This window comes from Sinocyclocheilus rhinocerous, unplaced genomic scaffold, assembly GCF_001515625.1.
Source record: "Sinocyclocheilus rhinocerous isolate Xijiao unplaced genomic scaffold, SAMN03320098_v1.1 scaffold14, whole genome shotgun sequence".
Taxonomy (NCBI): domain Eukaryota; kingdom Metazoa; phylum Chordata; class Actinopteri; order Cypriniformes; family Cyprinidae; genus Sinocyclocheilus; species Sinocyclocheilus rhinocerous.
In genome coordinates, this window is record NW_015629561.1 from 706,856 (window position 1) to 723,499 (window position 16,644).

General features: G+C 37.3%; 1 protein-coding gene across 5 annotated transcripts in view; it reads left to right on the forward strand.

Moving 5' to 3' along the window:
• The window catches only part of LOC107739273 (transcription factor EB-like), a 39,365-nt gene extending 23,923 nt beyond the window's left edge, over positions 1 to 15,442 (forward strand). For 3 of the 5 annotated variants that reach the window (XM_016551330.1, XM_016551332.1, XM_016551331.1), the window contains 8 exons: positions 1,815 to 2,080; positions 7,747 to 8,034; positions 8,781 to 8,873; positions 11,456 to 11,573; positions 12,564 to 12,620; positions 13,180 to 13,255; positions 13,389 to 13,536; positions 14,495 to 15,442. In XM_016551330.1, the coding sequence (XP_016406816.1) occupies positions 1,880 to 2,080; positions 7,747 to 8,034; positions 8,781 to 8,873; positions 11,456 to 11,573; positions 12,564 to 12,620; positions 13,180 to 13,255; positions 13,389 to 13,536; positions 14,495 to 15,025 (1,512 nt within the window). In that variant the 5' untranslated portion in view covers positions 1,815 to 1,879 and the 3' untranslated portion in view covers positions 15,026 to 15,442. The remainder of the gene's footprint in view (positions 1 to 1,814; positions 2,081 to 7,746; positions 8,035 to 8,780; positions 8,874 to 11,455; positions 11,574 to 12,563; positions 12,621 to 13,179; positions 13,256 to 13,388; positions 13,537 to 14,494) is intronic. The other 2 variants (XM_016551333.1, XM_016551334.1) reach the window with 2 other exon arrangements.
• Positions 15,443 to 16,644: the final 1,202 nt, after the last annotated feature.

The window sequence follows — 16,644 nt, forward strand, 5'->3', positions numbered from 1 at the left end:
AAATTCAATGTAAAGATGCAATGCTGGATAAAAGCCAGACTAAATTATGCCCGCTCTGACCGACCTCAGCCCCTAGTATCCAAGTATACATTTGTGATTACTGTGTAAATGCATTCATGCCATCTCTGAGCAGCATTCAACAATCTGTATAAAGACACCTAAATGCCACTTCAGAATATTTTCAGTTTAAAATTGGCATTAGAGTGTTTTTAAAAAATAATAATGTAGCTCTGGTGCCACATCCATATCTGATCTTGCCTCACTAAGTTTGAAGTCAAATACCAGCAGGTTATCAACCACCCCGGTAGTCCGTCTAGCTGTTTGTGAGACAGTCCGTCCCAAAGCTCTGCTCTCCTGGAACTGAGTCAACCTCTGGCAACTGCCCTGGTGACAAAGCCTGAAAGTGTCCACTGACCAGTGTGAACCACAAAGCTTGTAGTGTGTGTGCCCCCTCCACCACTGAAATGTACACTGTGGGCTAAATGCTGCTTCAGTGCCATCTCAATAGGAGCTGCTTTGCTTATTGTACCTCTAGTACAATAAGCTTTTCTCCATAGGCAGCCCCAGTCCCTCTGGGTTGTCCTTTCCACCTCGTGGCTATCTACAGTATAGTTTGTGATGTAGTGCTGCTGAGATGCACCAGACAGGCCTCTGTTGGCTTTATCTAACATAGGGTGGATACTCAGCACCCCATCTTTATCAATAAGTACACTTAAATTTTACTTCCTGTATGTATCTTTGTCGCAATATCTCCAATAACAGCAAAGTCATGCTTGCTTGCATGTTGGTTAGCACCCCGAAAAGAGGAACTCCTCTGCTTAGGGACTCCCCAGGGCCGTAGAAGAAACAGGGTGTGGGCCTTTCTGTATTATGGGGTGAAGATGTTTAGGAGGCATTTCCAAATTGAAAAGGCTACTCACATGAGCTTCTACAGAAAAGAAAAACACCACCTGACCCTCACATGACTTCCCCATCACACTCATTGTAACTTCTGAGTTGTATTTATTTAGAGCCATCGGTCTCCTTGTGGGATGGACAACAGCTCAAAAGAAATGGCATAGCCTGTTGATAATCTTATGGGCAATTTGAGGACACCCAAATTACATTATGAATGCATCATATGGTGGTTACATACAATGTACATTATATATATATATATATATATATATATATATATATGATTTATCTTTTAGGTTCCTCATGTGTATACTTAATTTAATTTTTATTTTTAATTGTAACTACACTTATTAAATAGCCATTTATATCATATTACAAGTGATATATTGTTATAGAGAGACCACACTGGTGCTGCTGGTGCAGTTGGTGTTGCATTTTTATGTTTGTTTGTTTGTTTTTACAAAAACAGCAATATTGTTTTCTCTTTTAATATAAGGTGTTTTAAAGAAATATTTTATGCTTACTAAGACTGCATTTATTCGATAAAAAATACAGTAAATTCTGTAATATGTGAAATATTGATAAAATGTAAAATAACTGTTATATTTTAATCTATTTAAAAAATGTAATTTATTTTTTATTTTTTATTTTGGGGGGGGGGGCGCGAAACTGGATTTTTAGCAGCCATTACTCCAGTTTTCAGTGTCACATGATCCTTCAGTAATCATTCTAATATGCTGATTTGGTGCTCAAGAAACGTTTCTTATTATTATCAATGTTTAAAAAAATTGCTGGATAATATTTCTGTGGAAGCTCCTTTTTTCATGATTCTTTGATTAATAGAAAGTTTGAAAGAACCGTATTTATTTGAAATCCATTTACTTCATATTCACTTCCTCTAACTATTTCCTTTGCAGACACCCCACCACTCTTCGGGCTGGACTGCACGGTGACAGCAGCCCGCCCCCCGCGTCCCCCAGCCATGTCGTCACGCATTGGCCTGCGCCTGCAGCTCATGCGGGACCAAATGCAGCAGGAGGAGCAGCGGGAGCGGCAGCAGCAACAGGCAGCATCCATGCATTACATGCAGCACCGCATGCCAGGCCCACCAGCGCCCTCGCCAGCCATCAGCGCACCAACACACTTCCAGGCACCCATGCAGGTGCCCGTTGAAGTGTTAAAGGTATGGCTGGACAATAATTCAATATCAATATGTATTGCGATATAATTGTTGTCAATAACGGTGATATGATTTTTAAACATTTCCAATATTTCGATATACATTACCAGTGTTTCCCATACATTGATTTATTTGTGGCATTTGACTTCGTTGAATAAACATGAGCACTGCACGTTTCAAAATCAAAACACGTCGCGGGTGTTTTATATGAATGTATCTCTGAAGGGAACCGACTGTCTTCAGAAAAGTTTCAATGTCATTTTCATTTTATCTGATAAAGTAGCGTTCATGAGCGGAGCTGATTTGATTACAGCCGTTACTGGAGAAACCGCTAGTTCTACCACTCTCAAAGCGCCTCCTGCTGGCGGAGAATCAGTTTGCATTTTCAATAATAAGCACTTCTCCAGCAACGTTTTTGTTGTTGCTCAATTTTTTTTGTTTTCTGCAATAACTCAGAGCACTTTTCATACTCTTTATACTGGCTGAAGCACATTTGTTTCAATCTATAAGAATAATCAGCCTACACTACCAGTCAAAAGTTTTTGAACAGTAAGATTTTTAATGTTTTTTTTAAGAATTCCCTTGGAGTCAGTATAATTTTTTTTGGATGCTTTATTCAGCAAGGATGCTTTAAATTGATCAAAAGGGATGATAAAGACATTTATAATGTTACAAAATATTTCTATTTCAGATAAATGCTTTCTTTCAAAGAAATCTGAAAAAAATCTACTCAACTGTTTTCAACATAATAATAATAATAAATGTTTTTTTGGGTTTTATAATGTTACAAAAGATTTCTATTTCAGATAAATGCTTTTCTTCTGAACTTTCTATTCATCAAAGAAACCATAAAAAATTATACTCAGCTGTTTTCAGCATAATAATAAATTATCTTTGAGCAGCAAATCAGAATATTAGAATGATTTCTAAAGGATCATGTGACTGGAGTAATGATGCTAAAAATGAGCTTGGAAATCACAGGAATAAATTACATTTTAAAATATTTCCTAATAGAAATCAGTTATTTTAAATAGTAAAAAATATTTCGGATCAAATAAATGCATGCTTGGTGAGCAGAAGAGAATTCTTTAAAAAACATTAAAAATCTTACTGTTCAAAAACTTTTGACTGGTATATATACTGGTATATGACTGGTATTTGACTGGCCTATAGTTTGAAGTTAAAGATATTAATAATTTATGATTTCACATTTCTTGTTTGTATGAAGGCTAAATACAAATAAAAGGTGAACATTCATTTATTTGTGCTGTTTTTTTCAAAAAAAAAAAAGTTTTATAGGAAGAGGTTTCATAGACTTGGCAAATTATTTTTTCATAAGTTTGTAGGTAAAGACATCTATTGTGGGTGTGCTTGGCAGTTTTTATGAGGCTTTTTTTAATAGTGTTCATATCGATATCGGAATTATATTGTATTGACCGAAATTAAGAAATATATCGTGATATAAATTTTGGCCATATCGTCCAGCCCTAGTTAAAGGTAGGCATATCCATCAGCTTATGTGACCGAAATTTACATTTACATTTATGCATTCAGCTGACACTTTTATCCAAAACAACTTAGAAAAGAGGAAGAAAAGCAATCCGTCAAAGGGCCAACAATAATGCCAGGTCATGTGACCACATTAACCAGTATGATTCATCCATAGAAACCTGTCATGAGTGCAAGAGAACGCCACATAGTTCAAATTAGTTCAAAACCATTTTTTTGGTTTTCATAAAAATTGTGACACCGGTACGTTTTTGTAGAAATACTTTGCTAAGACTGATTATCAGTGGGATATGCCCTCTCCCTTAAATCTCGCTAAATTCCCTCTAATCATAGTGAAGTTCTGTGTTCCGGGGTAAGAATGAGCTCCCCATCGGAATTATATTGTATTGACCGAAATTAAGAAATATATCGTGATATAAATTTTGGCCATATCGTCCAGCCCTAGTTAAAGGTAGGCATATCCATCAGCTTATGTGACCGAAATTTACATTTACATTTATGCATTCAGCTGACACTTTTATCCAAAACAACTTAGAAAAGAGGAAGAAAAGCAATCCGTCAAAGGGCCAACAATAATGCCAGGTCATGTGACCACATTAACCAGTATGATTCATCCATAGAAACCTGTCATGAGTGCAAGAGAACGCCACATAGTTCAAATTAGTTCAAAACCATTTTTTTGGTTTTCATAAAAATTGTGACACCGGTACGTTTTTGTAGAAATACTTTGCTAAGACTGATTATCAGTGGGATATGCCCTCTCCCTTAAATCTCGCTAAATTCCCTCTAATCATAGTGAAGTTCTGTGTTCCGGGGTAAGAATGAGCTCCCCCATGAGACCCTAATCTTGCCTTCCATTGGGTAGTTTAGCGCTTCGGCCACCCTAGTAGTCCCAACAGCATGAATGAGTTCTAAGGAGTGCATGAAGACCAAATTAGGCAAGATTAGGTACTCTGGTAATCTCCTCTCGTGTTGCGGTGAAAGAGTAGTGGGCTAAGTCCAGAAGTCAGTGGGTCGTGCAGGACTGACCACGGCTTTAGTGTGCTGGATTACATTTCAACCAAGATCAAAAACAAAGTCAGGAGTATTTGTAGAAGAATGCGGTGGAACGGCAGCCAGGTAAGAGGAAAAATAAAAAAAGAGGGGCCGCTGTGACATAACTTATTTAGAGAAAACACAATGGAAAACATTCTTACAGGTGACATGATTCTGCCACTGTTTTTCTGGATTGTTATCAGTTAGTTTAAAGGAGCCACTCTGTGCTCAGTGTACACATGTGGAATTTTGAGTTTGGGTGTGTGTGATGTTATGAAACTTTGTACTGCACCTACAAGTGCAGAAGGTTTTTTTTTTGTTGTTTATTTTTAATTCTGATTACAAAGCCTGACAAAAAGCCCCATCGTTTTTTGGAACTGTAAAGCTTCTTGTGTTCCTATGAATAGACAGTAAAAGTCTCTGTTCTCAATCAAGTTACTTGCTCAACAACTTTGTTTGTGTGACTTAAAAAAAATCTTTGTTCAACTTCCTCCAAGACAGTCATTTCTGACAAATTAACTGAATCATTCAAACTGAATGTCAGATTTAGGAAGCGTTGGTATTAGAGAAAGAGACTGACAATCATTTTGACTGGCATTTTCAGAATTTTCAACTTAATTGTATCAGTTCATAAAACAACAACAATAGTAATACTAATAATGATATCAATACTACTAATATAATTAATAATAATAAACTGTAATGCATATTGTGTTGTGGTGTTATTGTTAATTTAAGATCATTTAATTGTGTTAAAAAACAGAAACTACTTACACTCCCATTCAAACGTCTGTGGTGGTCAGTAAGATGTTTTTGAAAGAAGTCTCACCAAGAATGCATTTGTTTGATCAAAAAATGTGTGAAACATTATTACACATTTTAAAATAATTGTTTTCTATTTTAATCTATTTTAAAATGTACTTTATTCCTGTGATGGTAAAGCTGAATTTGCAGCAGCCATTACTCCAGTTTTCACTCGTGTCACATGATCCTTCAGAAATAATTCTAATATGCTAATTTGCTGCTCAAGAAACATTTCTTATTATTATTAATGTCACAAGCAATTGTGCTGCTTAATGTTTTTGTGGAAACCATGATACATTTTCTTCAAAATTCTTTGATGATTAGGAAGTTAAAAAAACAGCATTCATCTAAAATAGAAACCTTGTGTATCATTATAAATGTCTTTACTGTCACTTAATCAACTGAATGCATACTTGCTGAATAAAAGTTTTAATTAAAAAAAATATATATATATATCACTGACCCCAAATGTTTCAACAGTAGTGTATTTAAAATCAATTTAAATAAATAAAATGAAAAATCTGTTTGCCATATCAGTTACCATAACTCAAACATTAATATAATCTGTATCATAAAGTAATTCTGGGTGATCTTTAAATGTCATGTTCACCTGAGCCAAACGAATCCTGAATCCTGCATAGTCAAACCTCTGTTTTTTTCAGACCAAAGTAGTAATAAGGGTCATCATGAAATATAAAAGCTACACAGTTGTGTTTCCTGAGTGTAAGTGGCAATAACTTGAGCCACAAGCATGTTGTTGCTGCCCTCCTATGCAGCCAACCATGTGTCATCTCAGGATTAAGCAACAGCAGCTCCTATTTCACCCAGTGCTGTATCATTTAGCTGGACATTTACTGCCACCATTCCTAGATTGAATAAAAGTATGTAACGAAGAGCTCCATGTGAGATGAACTTCTAACCACAACTAATTAACTGCAGGGAAATGTCCTCCCAGACAGTGTCCCCAGTTTACAGCTTTTGTATGTAGATTGGAGTCCTGTATCCTTCACTTAAACTGCCTATAAAAGTTTTATTTGCTCCAACATTTTTTTTTATCTTAAAGTGAAAGTGCTTGGACTGGGATTGAATAATTTGAGAGCTAAAGTGTAAAGGCTTTCATCCACTAATCCTGAGGCTTGTTTTCATTCAGGAATGTGGTATTATGGCTGATATTTTCCATCAGTATACAGACACAGTTTTGTTGATATGCATGCTTGCTCACATTTGGGTCATGTGTAAGTGCACAGACAATATGTTGTTTTATTAACACCTAAATGCATTTTTCTTTTCATCAGTGCACATCGAGCCACATTGAGTCAAATGTCAGTTTTGAGTCCTGAATAACTCTGTTAAAGACAGTCTGGCTTTGAAGTGAAAGAACGAGGCCAGTCCGGTCAGACGTAACTTGTAACCATTCTGAACCTCCATCAGCAGGTGCCTGTGTGATCCGGTGAACCTCTGAAGGCTCTTTCTGGCCCCTGTGTGCCCCGTACATGCCTAGATTTAAACCCCACAGTTACATAACTATCTATGACTGTGGCTCTGAAACATAAGTGGCTGAGCCTGGAGGCTTTAGCTTGGTTTTATTTGTAATGTGTAATGGTTACAGTAAAAACACTGTACTTTCCACTGGAAGAGTAAGTCATGAGACTTAATGGTGCCAGATGGTGCATACTTTTTAAAAATACTTCTGTGTTTAATATATTTAATGTGTGGGTTTAGAAAATGCAAGTCATTGCATTCTTACAGTTTTTAAGTCAGTCAAAATATATTTCCACTACCATTGCAAAGTTTGGAGTCAGTATAATCTTTTCATTTATAAAAAAAAAAAAAAAAAAAGTCTTATGCTCACCTAAGTAAATAAACAGCAATATTGTGGAATATTAGTACAATTTACAAGAGCTCTATTTAATATATTTTGAAATGTAATTTATTCCTGTGAAAGATGAATTTTCAGCAGCCATTAAGTCTTCCGTGTCACTTGATCCTTCAGAAATCATTCTAATATGCTAATGTGGTAAAGAAACATTTCTTATTAATATCAATGTTGAAAATAGTTGTGCTGCTTAAAATTATGGAAACTGTGATACATATTTATTCAGGATTCTTTGACAAGTAGAAAGTTCAAAAGAACAGCATTTATTTAAAATAGAAATATTTTGTAGCAATATAAATGTCTTTACTGTCACTTTCAATCAATTGAATGCGTCCTTGCTGAATAAGAGTTCTAATTTCTTTTTAAAAAAAATCGTACTGACCCCAAATTTTTGGATAGCAGTGTACATATTATATATTATATTTATTATATATCATGCTTACAGGTGCAGACCCATCTTGAGAACCCCACGGACTACCACATTCGACAGTCTCAGCGGCAGCAAGTCAAGGAGTACCTGTCCACCACATACGCTACCAAGCAGGCTGTACATGCAGTCACAAGCTTGGTACAGCCCTCTCCATCCACCATGCCTCAGGGTCAGACAGGAATCGTCCCATCAACCATGTCCTCTCCATGCATGCGCACTGAGCAGCTCATGACCTCTGCTGGGAACAGTGCACCCAACAGTCCCATGGCCATGCTCAACATCGGCTCCAGCCATGAGAATGAGGTAGTTCAGCGTTTCTTTTCATTTTCATACGGTTGTGGTTGTAAGCACGTCCAGGCATGTTTGAAATAAATACATTTCCTAAAACATGTCTTAACATTCATCATGATTCATTTTGTCGATGTTTCATTTACAGTTATTGTATCTGTTACAGTTTTATATTTAGCACCGCAGTTCCTCTTTGAGTCAGAAACCTAAAGTTCAGTAAATGACACAGTCTTGCTCGTCTCTCGTACACCATGCCCTTTATGATTTTCTCCATTTCTCACCCCTGGTGGGTGTTATTTGCCCAAGTGCACACAAAGGTCAGGGAGTTAACTAACTTAACTCCATTTTCATTGGAGTTTAAGTGGCCAATTATGGCCGTGGAGGTATAATTACAGATTAAAGAGTGACAGGGAACCCTAGGAAGGATGGCCCTTTGGAACGGAGAAGACTTTGGTCCTTCCTTCCTTCCTTCGTTCCCAATGCCACCAAATCCTATGGGATCCTAAGTGAATGTGTGCTTGTGGCATACTTACAACCTTTGTGAGCTAAACTACACGGGGAATATGTCTGTAGGAATGTTGAGAGGAATACATCTTTCATTGGTAATTTCATTGGAAATATTCTCTTTAGATATCGGCAGCAGAGTTATATTGAAGAATTTATAAAGAAAATCTTTAGTAATCAAAGGAAAATGTACATACTTTGTAGAATGCAAATGCACAAGGTGACTAAATTCTAGTTATGTGTTTGTTTTTGACAAGATGGATGAGGTTATTGATGACATCATCAGCCTGCGGTCCAGTTATGATGACATCCAGGCTTATATTGACCCTGTGGTCCAGATGCCAAACACAGTAAGTAACGGCTTCACTCAGTTCAGGGCTTTTAGTTGTTGACATTACCGCCTGTGACTAATACAGATCACTGAATCCCAGAGGGCAAGTAGAAAATTGAGTGAATAATTTCTGTTTATGATGTACAGACTGCATCTTATTGCCGCTGAATAGGTCTATTTTTGAAATCCCCTCAACTTTGTACTTTAACAATGGAGGAATTATACTGGATCCATTTGTTGTGCTGCTTTTTATCAGGGTTATAGGGATGTAACAAAGCATCTTTGTCTGATTACCAAAAGTCATGTCTAATTATAGCAAAGCACCGTCTCAGTAAAATGATGCAAGTGTTTTTCTCTCATGCAACCTCAGAACGACTTGTTTTCTGTTAAGACTCATCGAGAACTTTGTCTGCTGAATTTTTTGTGCTCAATTTATTGGATAACCAATATAAGAACTTTGCCAGCTTCCTCGGCATGTCTCGGGGAAAATGTTTTAAGGATTTAAAGTGTTTAATTGACTTAAAATTGTGGCCTGATTCACTCAAGGAAAGACATTGCGTTGGGAATCAGGAAAATGGGAGCACTGTGCTTTGTATTTTAAATAACTGCCTGACATTAACAATTAAGCCGCTCTCAGTTAGAGTTCAACTTGTTTACAAGGCATTCCGTGAAGGTGGGGAAGCAGGGGGAGGTTTGGGAGAGTGAGAGGGCTGGGGAGGGGAGGCTGAAAGTCCAGATAGGGGAAAGTTCAGCGTTTAGTAGTTAAGAGAAAGTAGAAGAGAGAAGGTCCTGGTGCAGCTCAGGTTAGTCTCTCCGGGGAGGTTGAGGGTGAAGGTCTTGTTCCTGGAAACTAGAGAGACTAGAAAGAAAGAGCACATGCCTTGGGCACTGTACTGTAGGACACCGGTAACCTTGCCACACACACACATAGCTGTAGGCTTGTAGCATGATGTGCTCATATATCTGTAAATGGCTGTTGTTTATGTGGACCTGCAGGAGAGCAACTGAATAATACTGTTTTATCTGTTATAGGGATAGTTTACACATAAATTAAAATTCTGTCATAATTAACTCTCATGGCGTTCCAAACCTGTCCACACAATGGAAATCAATGGGGTTCAAAGCTTTTTTGGACTGATTGTCATTGTACAGAAAATAAGTATGTCTGTAGTCTTCCAAATATGATTATTCAATATGAAGAAAAATTATTGTGTTGTCTTTTTTACAGTATTGAGTGAATGCGTCTGATTGATTTTCCGATTGATCAGCTTTCTTGCCGATCTATTTTCCATTGTAATGATTGATCTTTGTTTCCAGACTCTCTGGCTTGGTGTCCTGCCTATAGGAATCATCCTATCAGGAAGTGCTATTGTTTTTCTTCTGTTTACCAGAAACATTATTAATCTTGTATGTAGCCATTTTTTCCTACCGACTTTTCTGTATGCAAAGGTATTCCTTGATAAATGGCATTATTATGCTTATCCACAGAACAATTAAATCCCTAATCCTGGTGGATTTGTAATACGGCCATTTAAAAAAATAAAAAAGCAAACAGTGGCGTATAGTCTCAGATTTGGTGTATATGAGCAGCATCGGCCACTTTGCTCAATATTTAGTGTGCAAACCATATTTTTCAGAGTGACATTGGGGATTTTAAAGGTCAGAAGAGACATGGGGTGAAGAGGTGGGGTTTAGACTCCAAATGAGGCTGCATAGGCCACCTCCGACCCTGTTGACCACCTCCTTTGATCACTGTTTCTTTGATCAGTGATTAAAGCCTCTAGAGATGGAATTCCCAAAACCAACAGGGCGTCAAACATTTTGCATTGTGCATACACATATTTTGAATCATCGCCATTGTTTGTCAGGAAGCAGCGTTCACAAGTTCATACCCTCTCTTAGATACTTTCCTCTTAGTTTGAAATGCTTAATGAGCCGTTTCTGTTTTCTCTGTGTGTCACTATGGCCTGCTTCACTGAAGTATTGGGTGCAAGGTGATGACAGGCATGCATTTTATTAGAAGTAATGGCATATTTTGTATAACGGGCTTCCCTCTCTGACTTTTTACTGTTGATTTCTGTTTGTTTGACTTTGTGCTTCACAGTAGCCTCTGCGATAAGGTATCTGAGCTGATTTATCTGTCACGGCTCATTAGGAGCTCAGAGCTGGCTTGCTTACAATTATACTGAGACACTAAAATGGAATAAAAGATACAACTGGTATAAAACCATAAAGACCCAGATAAGAAAGAGCATAGTCAATCATTTCTCTCACCCAGAAGCTATAGCCGAGTGTGATATTTGTGTGTTTTATCTCCGGTATCTCTAGCGTTTATGGCTTTGCTCTAGAGATAAGCTGAGTGTTTATTGGGTTTCTAGTTATTGTGATGATTTACCAGGGTTACGCTAAATACAGCTTCATAAAAATGCCATTTGCAAGACAAACTAGTTGTATCTTGTCCAGCAGAGAAAGCATAGATTGCAGTAAGGACATGCACGTATTGTTATTTAATGCTATGAAAATTTTGTCTTTGTAACTTTAAATACTGTTGTTGTCTTCCAACTCACCAAGACTCACCTGTATCTCTTTTGTGCACTATAGCTTCCGCTGTCCAGCAGCCATTTGGATGTGTACATGGGGCCAGGTATGTCCGGATCAGCTATCGCCATGACCAGCAACTCCTGCCCTGCCAACCTGGCCATCAAGAGAGAGCTGTCAGGTAAAGCAATCTCTAGATTAGTCATATAAAACAGAGTACTGCTGCACACACAAACACTCCAGCTATGCCATGCACTGGCATATTTAAGAGGTAAAAGCAAAAAGTTACACAATAACACAATTTAAAATTGGAATTATGTACTGAAATTTGTCAAATAAAATAAAATAAAATAATTTTGTAATTCTTTCAACATTGTTTGTTCTGTTGTCTGATTATTTTCCCCTATTCGGTCAAACAAAACCATTTAATAACTAAATAAATATTTAAATTTTTAGTTTTGCTTAGAAATTCCTAAATAGGAATTATTTTAATTTATCTTTATCCTGTCTTTATCAGTGTATATAAAGAGCAGGCAAAAGCACGCACATCGATCTCAACTGGGTGCTCGACTAAGAAACAAGTGGAAAAAATTTTTTAATGTAAAGTCGGCAACACCAAAGCTTTGGTGTTGCTGACTTTACATTAAAATTTTTTTATCAGTGTATATGACATGAAAAACACATTTAGTCAAGAGTATTTAAATGTTTACTTGGTACTATGTACCCGTTAAGAGTGTTTGTACTGTAAGTGATATGAATGGCATGAACTGTGGGAGGCAAACATGACATCGTTGTCACAAGGGAAATTGCTGAAAAATTTTGATCATACTCAAACATTCCGGTGTTGTTTTTATGTTTTTTTTTATCCTGAGAAATCTTAGGCAAAGTTTTTTAACCCATCTTATAATGTGTTAACATAATAACCTAAGGTAAACCACAGAAAATAAACAGACAATTGAGCAGAGCCTATACGACACTGCTTTACAACCGTAAGACACGAGAGAAATGTTATTACATAACCGTGCTGGATAAAATTTAAGCAAAGTTTCACCATTCCAAGGTAATTTCACTGATCGCCACTATTACAAAGTCTCATAAATCCAGTTCAGGCAGCATTTGCATGTATAGCAAAACATGTTGATCGACAGTATTGCCTTTTGTTTTTGACAAGATGCAGAAGCTCGTGCAATGGCTAAAGAGAGGCAGAAGAAAGACAACCACAACCAGAGTGAGTATGCGCTTTACCCTCTCATTTCTTTCAGTTTATAACCCCTCACGGTTTAAAGTACACTTGCTTCGCTAGTGCCCTGCCATTGACACCCCCTGTCACCACCACCTCCGGGCAAATTCAGCTGACAGTGCACTACACTTTGGTCTATCGTTAACTCGGACAGATCCTGCTGCCGTGGCATTAAAATGTAATTGCCTGTGACATTTCACAAGTATTGAAGTTGTACAATAAGACAGTAATTCTGCAAAGCTTTGCTAAGCTTGGCTTGTTCCCAAATACTTTGGGTTAAGATGGTATATAGTGCCATATCTTGAGCATTGTAAACAATTAACACGCAGAGACGGTATTGCACAGAACCGGTTGCCTCATTTCCCATCATTAACATAAAGAGTCAGAAAACAAATAAAAAACATGATGGTCAAGGTCAGACAAAAAGGAAGAAACAATCATGCTATAGAATTGAAAGTCTGTATGCGAAAGAATTAGTTGATTCCTCATTCTCTCCTAATACTACTAATCTTTAGTATAACCATAGTAACAATTTTTTTTTCTTCAGTTGAAAGGAGGAGAAGGTTTAACATCAATGATCGAATTAAGGAGCTGGGCACCATGATCCCCAAAACCAATGACCTGTAAGTTTTTGTTCATTTAAACACATAAACACAATTATAATTGAATTCTGGTCAGATTGTAGGACACTTCTTCAAATTGCTTGAAGACTTTCATTGATAAACACTTGACACATGTGGAACCTCTTGTGTTCAGGGATGTGCGCTGGAATAAAGGCACTATTCTGAGGGCCTCTGTGGAATATATTAAACGCATGCAGAAGGACATCCATAGAACCAGAGAGGTGGAGAACAACTTCAGGAGGATGGAGATGGCCAACAAACAGCTGTGGCTCCGCATTCAGGTAAGCATTCATGCAGCACTTAAAAATAAAACCTAAAGCATCTGCTAGGAGTAATAGTCTTTTACAACATGGAACACAATTGACCTAGCAACAAGATGAACATTTAACATGTCTTTAGTGTAAAGTTGTTTCTCATCCAGGTCTTTGAGTCACTTATCAGTTCCTTGATCTTCCTATTCTGTTTTTTAGAAATGTTTCTTGAGCATTATTAGGGATGCACAATATTAAAATGCAGACCAATACTGTTAAGCCATTCATTACTTTTACTGTTATGGCCAATGAAAATAAAACACTAAAAATAAAATCAATCATTTTAAACAATACAAATGAATTTAGGCATCATAAAATGATAGAGTATGAAAAAATGGATATTTATTTTTAGATTTGCTAAAGAGTACATTTACCAGTGTTATTAAATTATTAGTGATTTGCAAGATGAACTTTAAATGAGTGTTAAATAACAGCACAAGTAATCTAAATGTAAAAACAGGGAAATTGGCCATGAAAAGATAAATATAAAATATAGAACAGGATTAATATAGTTAACTAAAACCATAAAAAGCATCTTTGTTATTTTAACTAATAACTGAAATAAAATACTTATTTTATTTCAGCTAGATGCATTTAGTTTAACCTAATGTACTAAAATAACTAAAACTAAAACTGAAATTTATAATAAAATAATAATAATAATAAAAACTATATAGATAAAATAAAGAAATTAAACCTTAAAAAAATTAAACGAAAATGGAAAATATAAAATAAAAACTGATTCAAACTATTAATAAAACTGTGAAATTATCTTAATTATACTAAATTAACTGACATAGAACAATATCAATAAATAAAAAAATCTTTATTCAAAAATACATAAAAATGAGAACTGATATTTTGAGAGATGGTAAACTGATCATCTTATTGTGATTGTAATCGTGATCTTATTGTGCTCATTCTTCAGGAGCTTGAGAGGCAGGCCCAGATGCACGGCCTCCCCAGCAGCTCTCCATCCGGTCTTAACAACATTGAGGTTCTAAACCCCTTCGTCAAGCAGGAGAACAGCCCTGAGGAGAACCACCTCTCACATCAGCCCCATCTCCCTCCTAACTACCCCCATCATCAGCAGCACCAGGGTCAGCCGCAGCCCCAGCCCCACACTCAGCTCCACCTGCACCAGCACCTTCATCCCCAGCCCGCGCTGCAGTACCCAGCCGTGGGCAGCTCCCAGCACTTTGACTATGCCCAGTCGCTAGACTTATGCGATGGTGGCATCCCAGGATATCAGGATGGCATGGGGGGCATTGGGGATCTCGTCTCGTTGGGCGGAGGTGTCGCGCCAATGGGAAAGAAGAGTGAGCTGGACTTCTTGCTGATGGAAGAGGCCCTGTCACCGCTAGGAGGAGACCCACTGCTGTCTGCCATGTCCCCTGAGGCTTCTGTGGACAGCAGCCGCCGTAGCAGCTTCAGCATTGAGGACTCAGACATACTGTGACCTGGACATCCTTAGGTGTCGCTGCACAACGTGCATATGATGCGACGTACACACACACACACACAGATGTTGCATTTAGTCTGGCACACTGTTAACAGGGAAAGGTACGATAATGATGCACCCTGAAATGAAAGTTTAGCTACTTTTTTAAAAATCTTTAAAGTCTGACATGCGAAACAAGAAACATGGCTTTAGTGAAGTCATGCAACAATTTTTGTACCACAACTGCCACGGATAAAATATGCATATATTCATAAATGCAATACAGACTAACTGATCAAACAGAACTGAGATGCTTGAATTCTAGCACTGAGAATTGGCCCATATTGATTGTTTTGTACAAACATATGTCCTCAGACACATACAGGTTGCCATAAAGGGATAGTTCACCCAAAAATTAACATTTTCTCAATTTTCTCACCCTCATGTTGTTCCAAACCTATATGAATTTGTTGAACACAAAAGAAAATATTTTGAAGAATGTTGGTAACCAAACAGTTGCTGGTAGCCATTGACTTCCATACTAGTATGGAAAAAATAATATGGAAGTCAATGGCTACCAGCAACTGCTTGGTTACCAGCATTCTTCATAATATCTTATTTTGTTTAGAATAACATGAGAGTGAGTAATGATGACAAAATTTTCATTTTTGGGTGAACTATCCCTTTAAAGGCAGTGAAAAATGTTGAGTGAACTTTTACACTTCGAACCACTTTTACAGTCCAAACCACACTCTCACATTCTCTATCTGTAGAATTATATTTGTTCTGCTTTAACATACGTCAGCCATTTCCCACATGTGAGACTGTCACACACACTTAATGTCCTCTAAATCCAGACAGAAGTGATTATTGTAGGATTTGTTTTTTTTTTTCACTTGAAATAAAATGCCACATCTGAGCTCTTAAACATGACGCCTGCTGTATCAGAGCAATATGCAAAGGCAGCTTATCCTTAGACAGCTTATCAAAAAGCAGGAAAGAAAGGGTTCCCACAGCCATGGAAAACATGGCAATATCAAGAAATTGTGTTATCCACTAATCACATTGAAAACAAAAAGTTCAGGTCAAGAAGTATGGGAACTCTGAAAGTGCCCCGTAATGTTCATGAAAAAAATTACAAGAAAAAAAAAAAACATGTTTTCAGCATGTCTTTTCATTGATCAGTCTAGGTCATACTCAGGTGTGACTCTCCACCAACATGAAGAAACTTAGAAAGAAAAGAAAGCTGCCATATTGCCTTTTAGCGTTAGCTTTACACATGGTTTTTATGTAGCTGCTGTTGTCATTGTTGAAGACGAAACATTGATGCCAGGCTTCTGTTTGTTTAACAGGCCAGACCAGGTGCTAGTGTGACAGACAGTACATTTAGTGGACGGTGCAGCAGACTTCAGTATAAATGAACTTGTTAGTTGCCACACACTCCAACTAAGGTGCCTTAAAGCCAAGGCCAGATTCTTCAAGAATCACACGCTCAAATGCTCGAGTTGGCACTCCGTAAAATAAAGCTGACAGCTGTGAGCCCCGTTTGCCAAACTGAAGTTCATACAGCCCAAGGTGCCTTTCAGGAAACCTGGATCAACATGAAGTTTGATCCAGCTTTTGAGCTGTACCGTGAA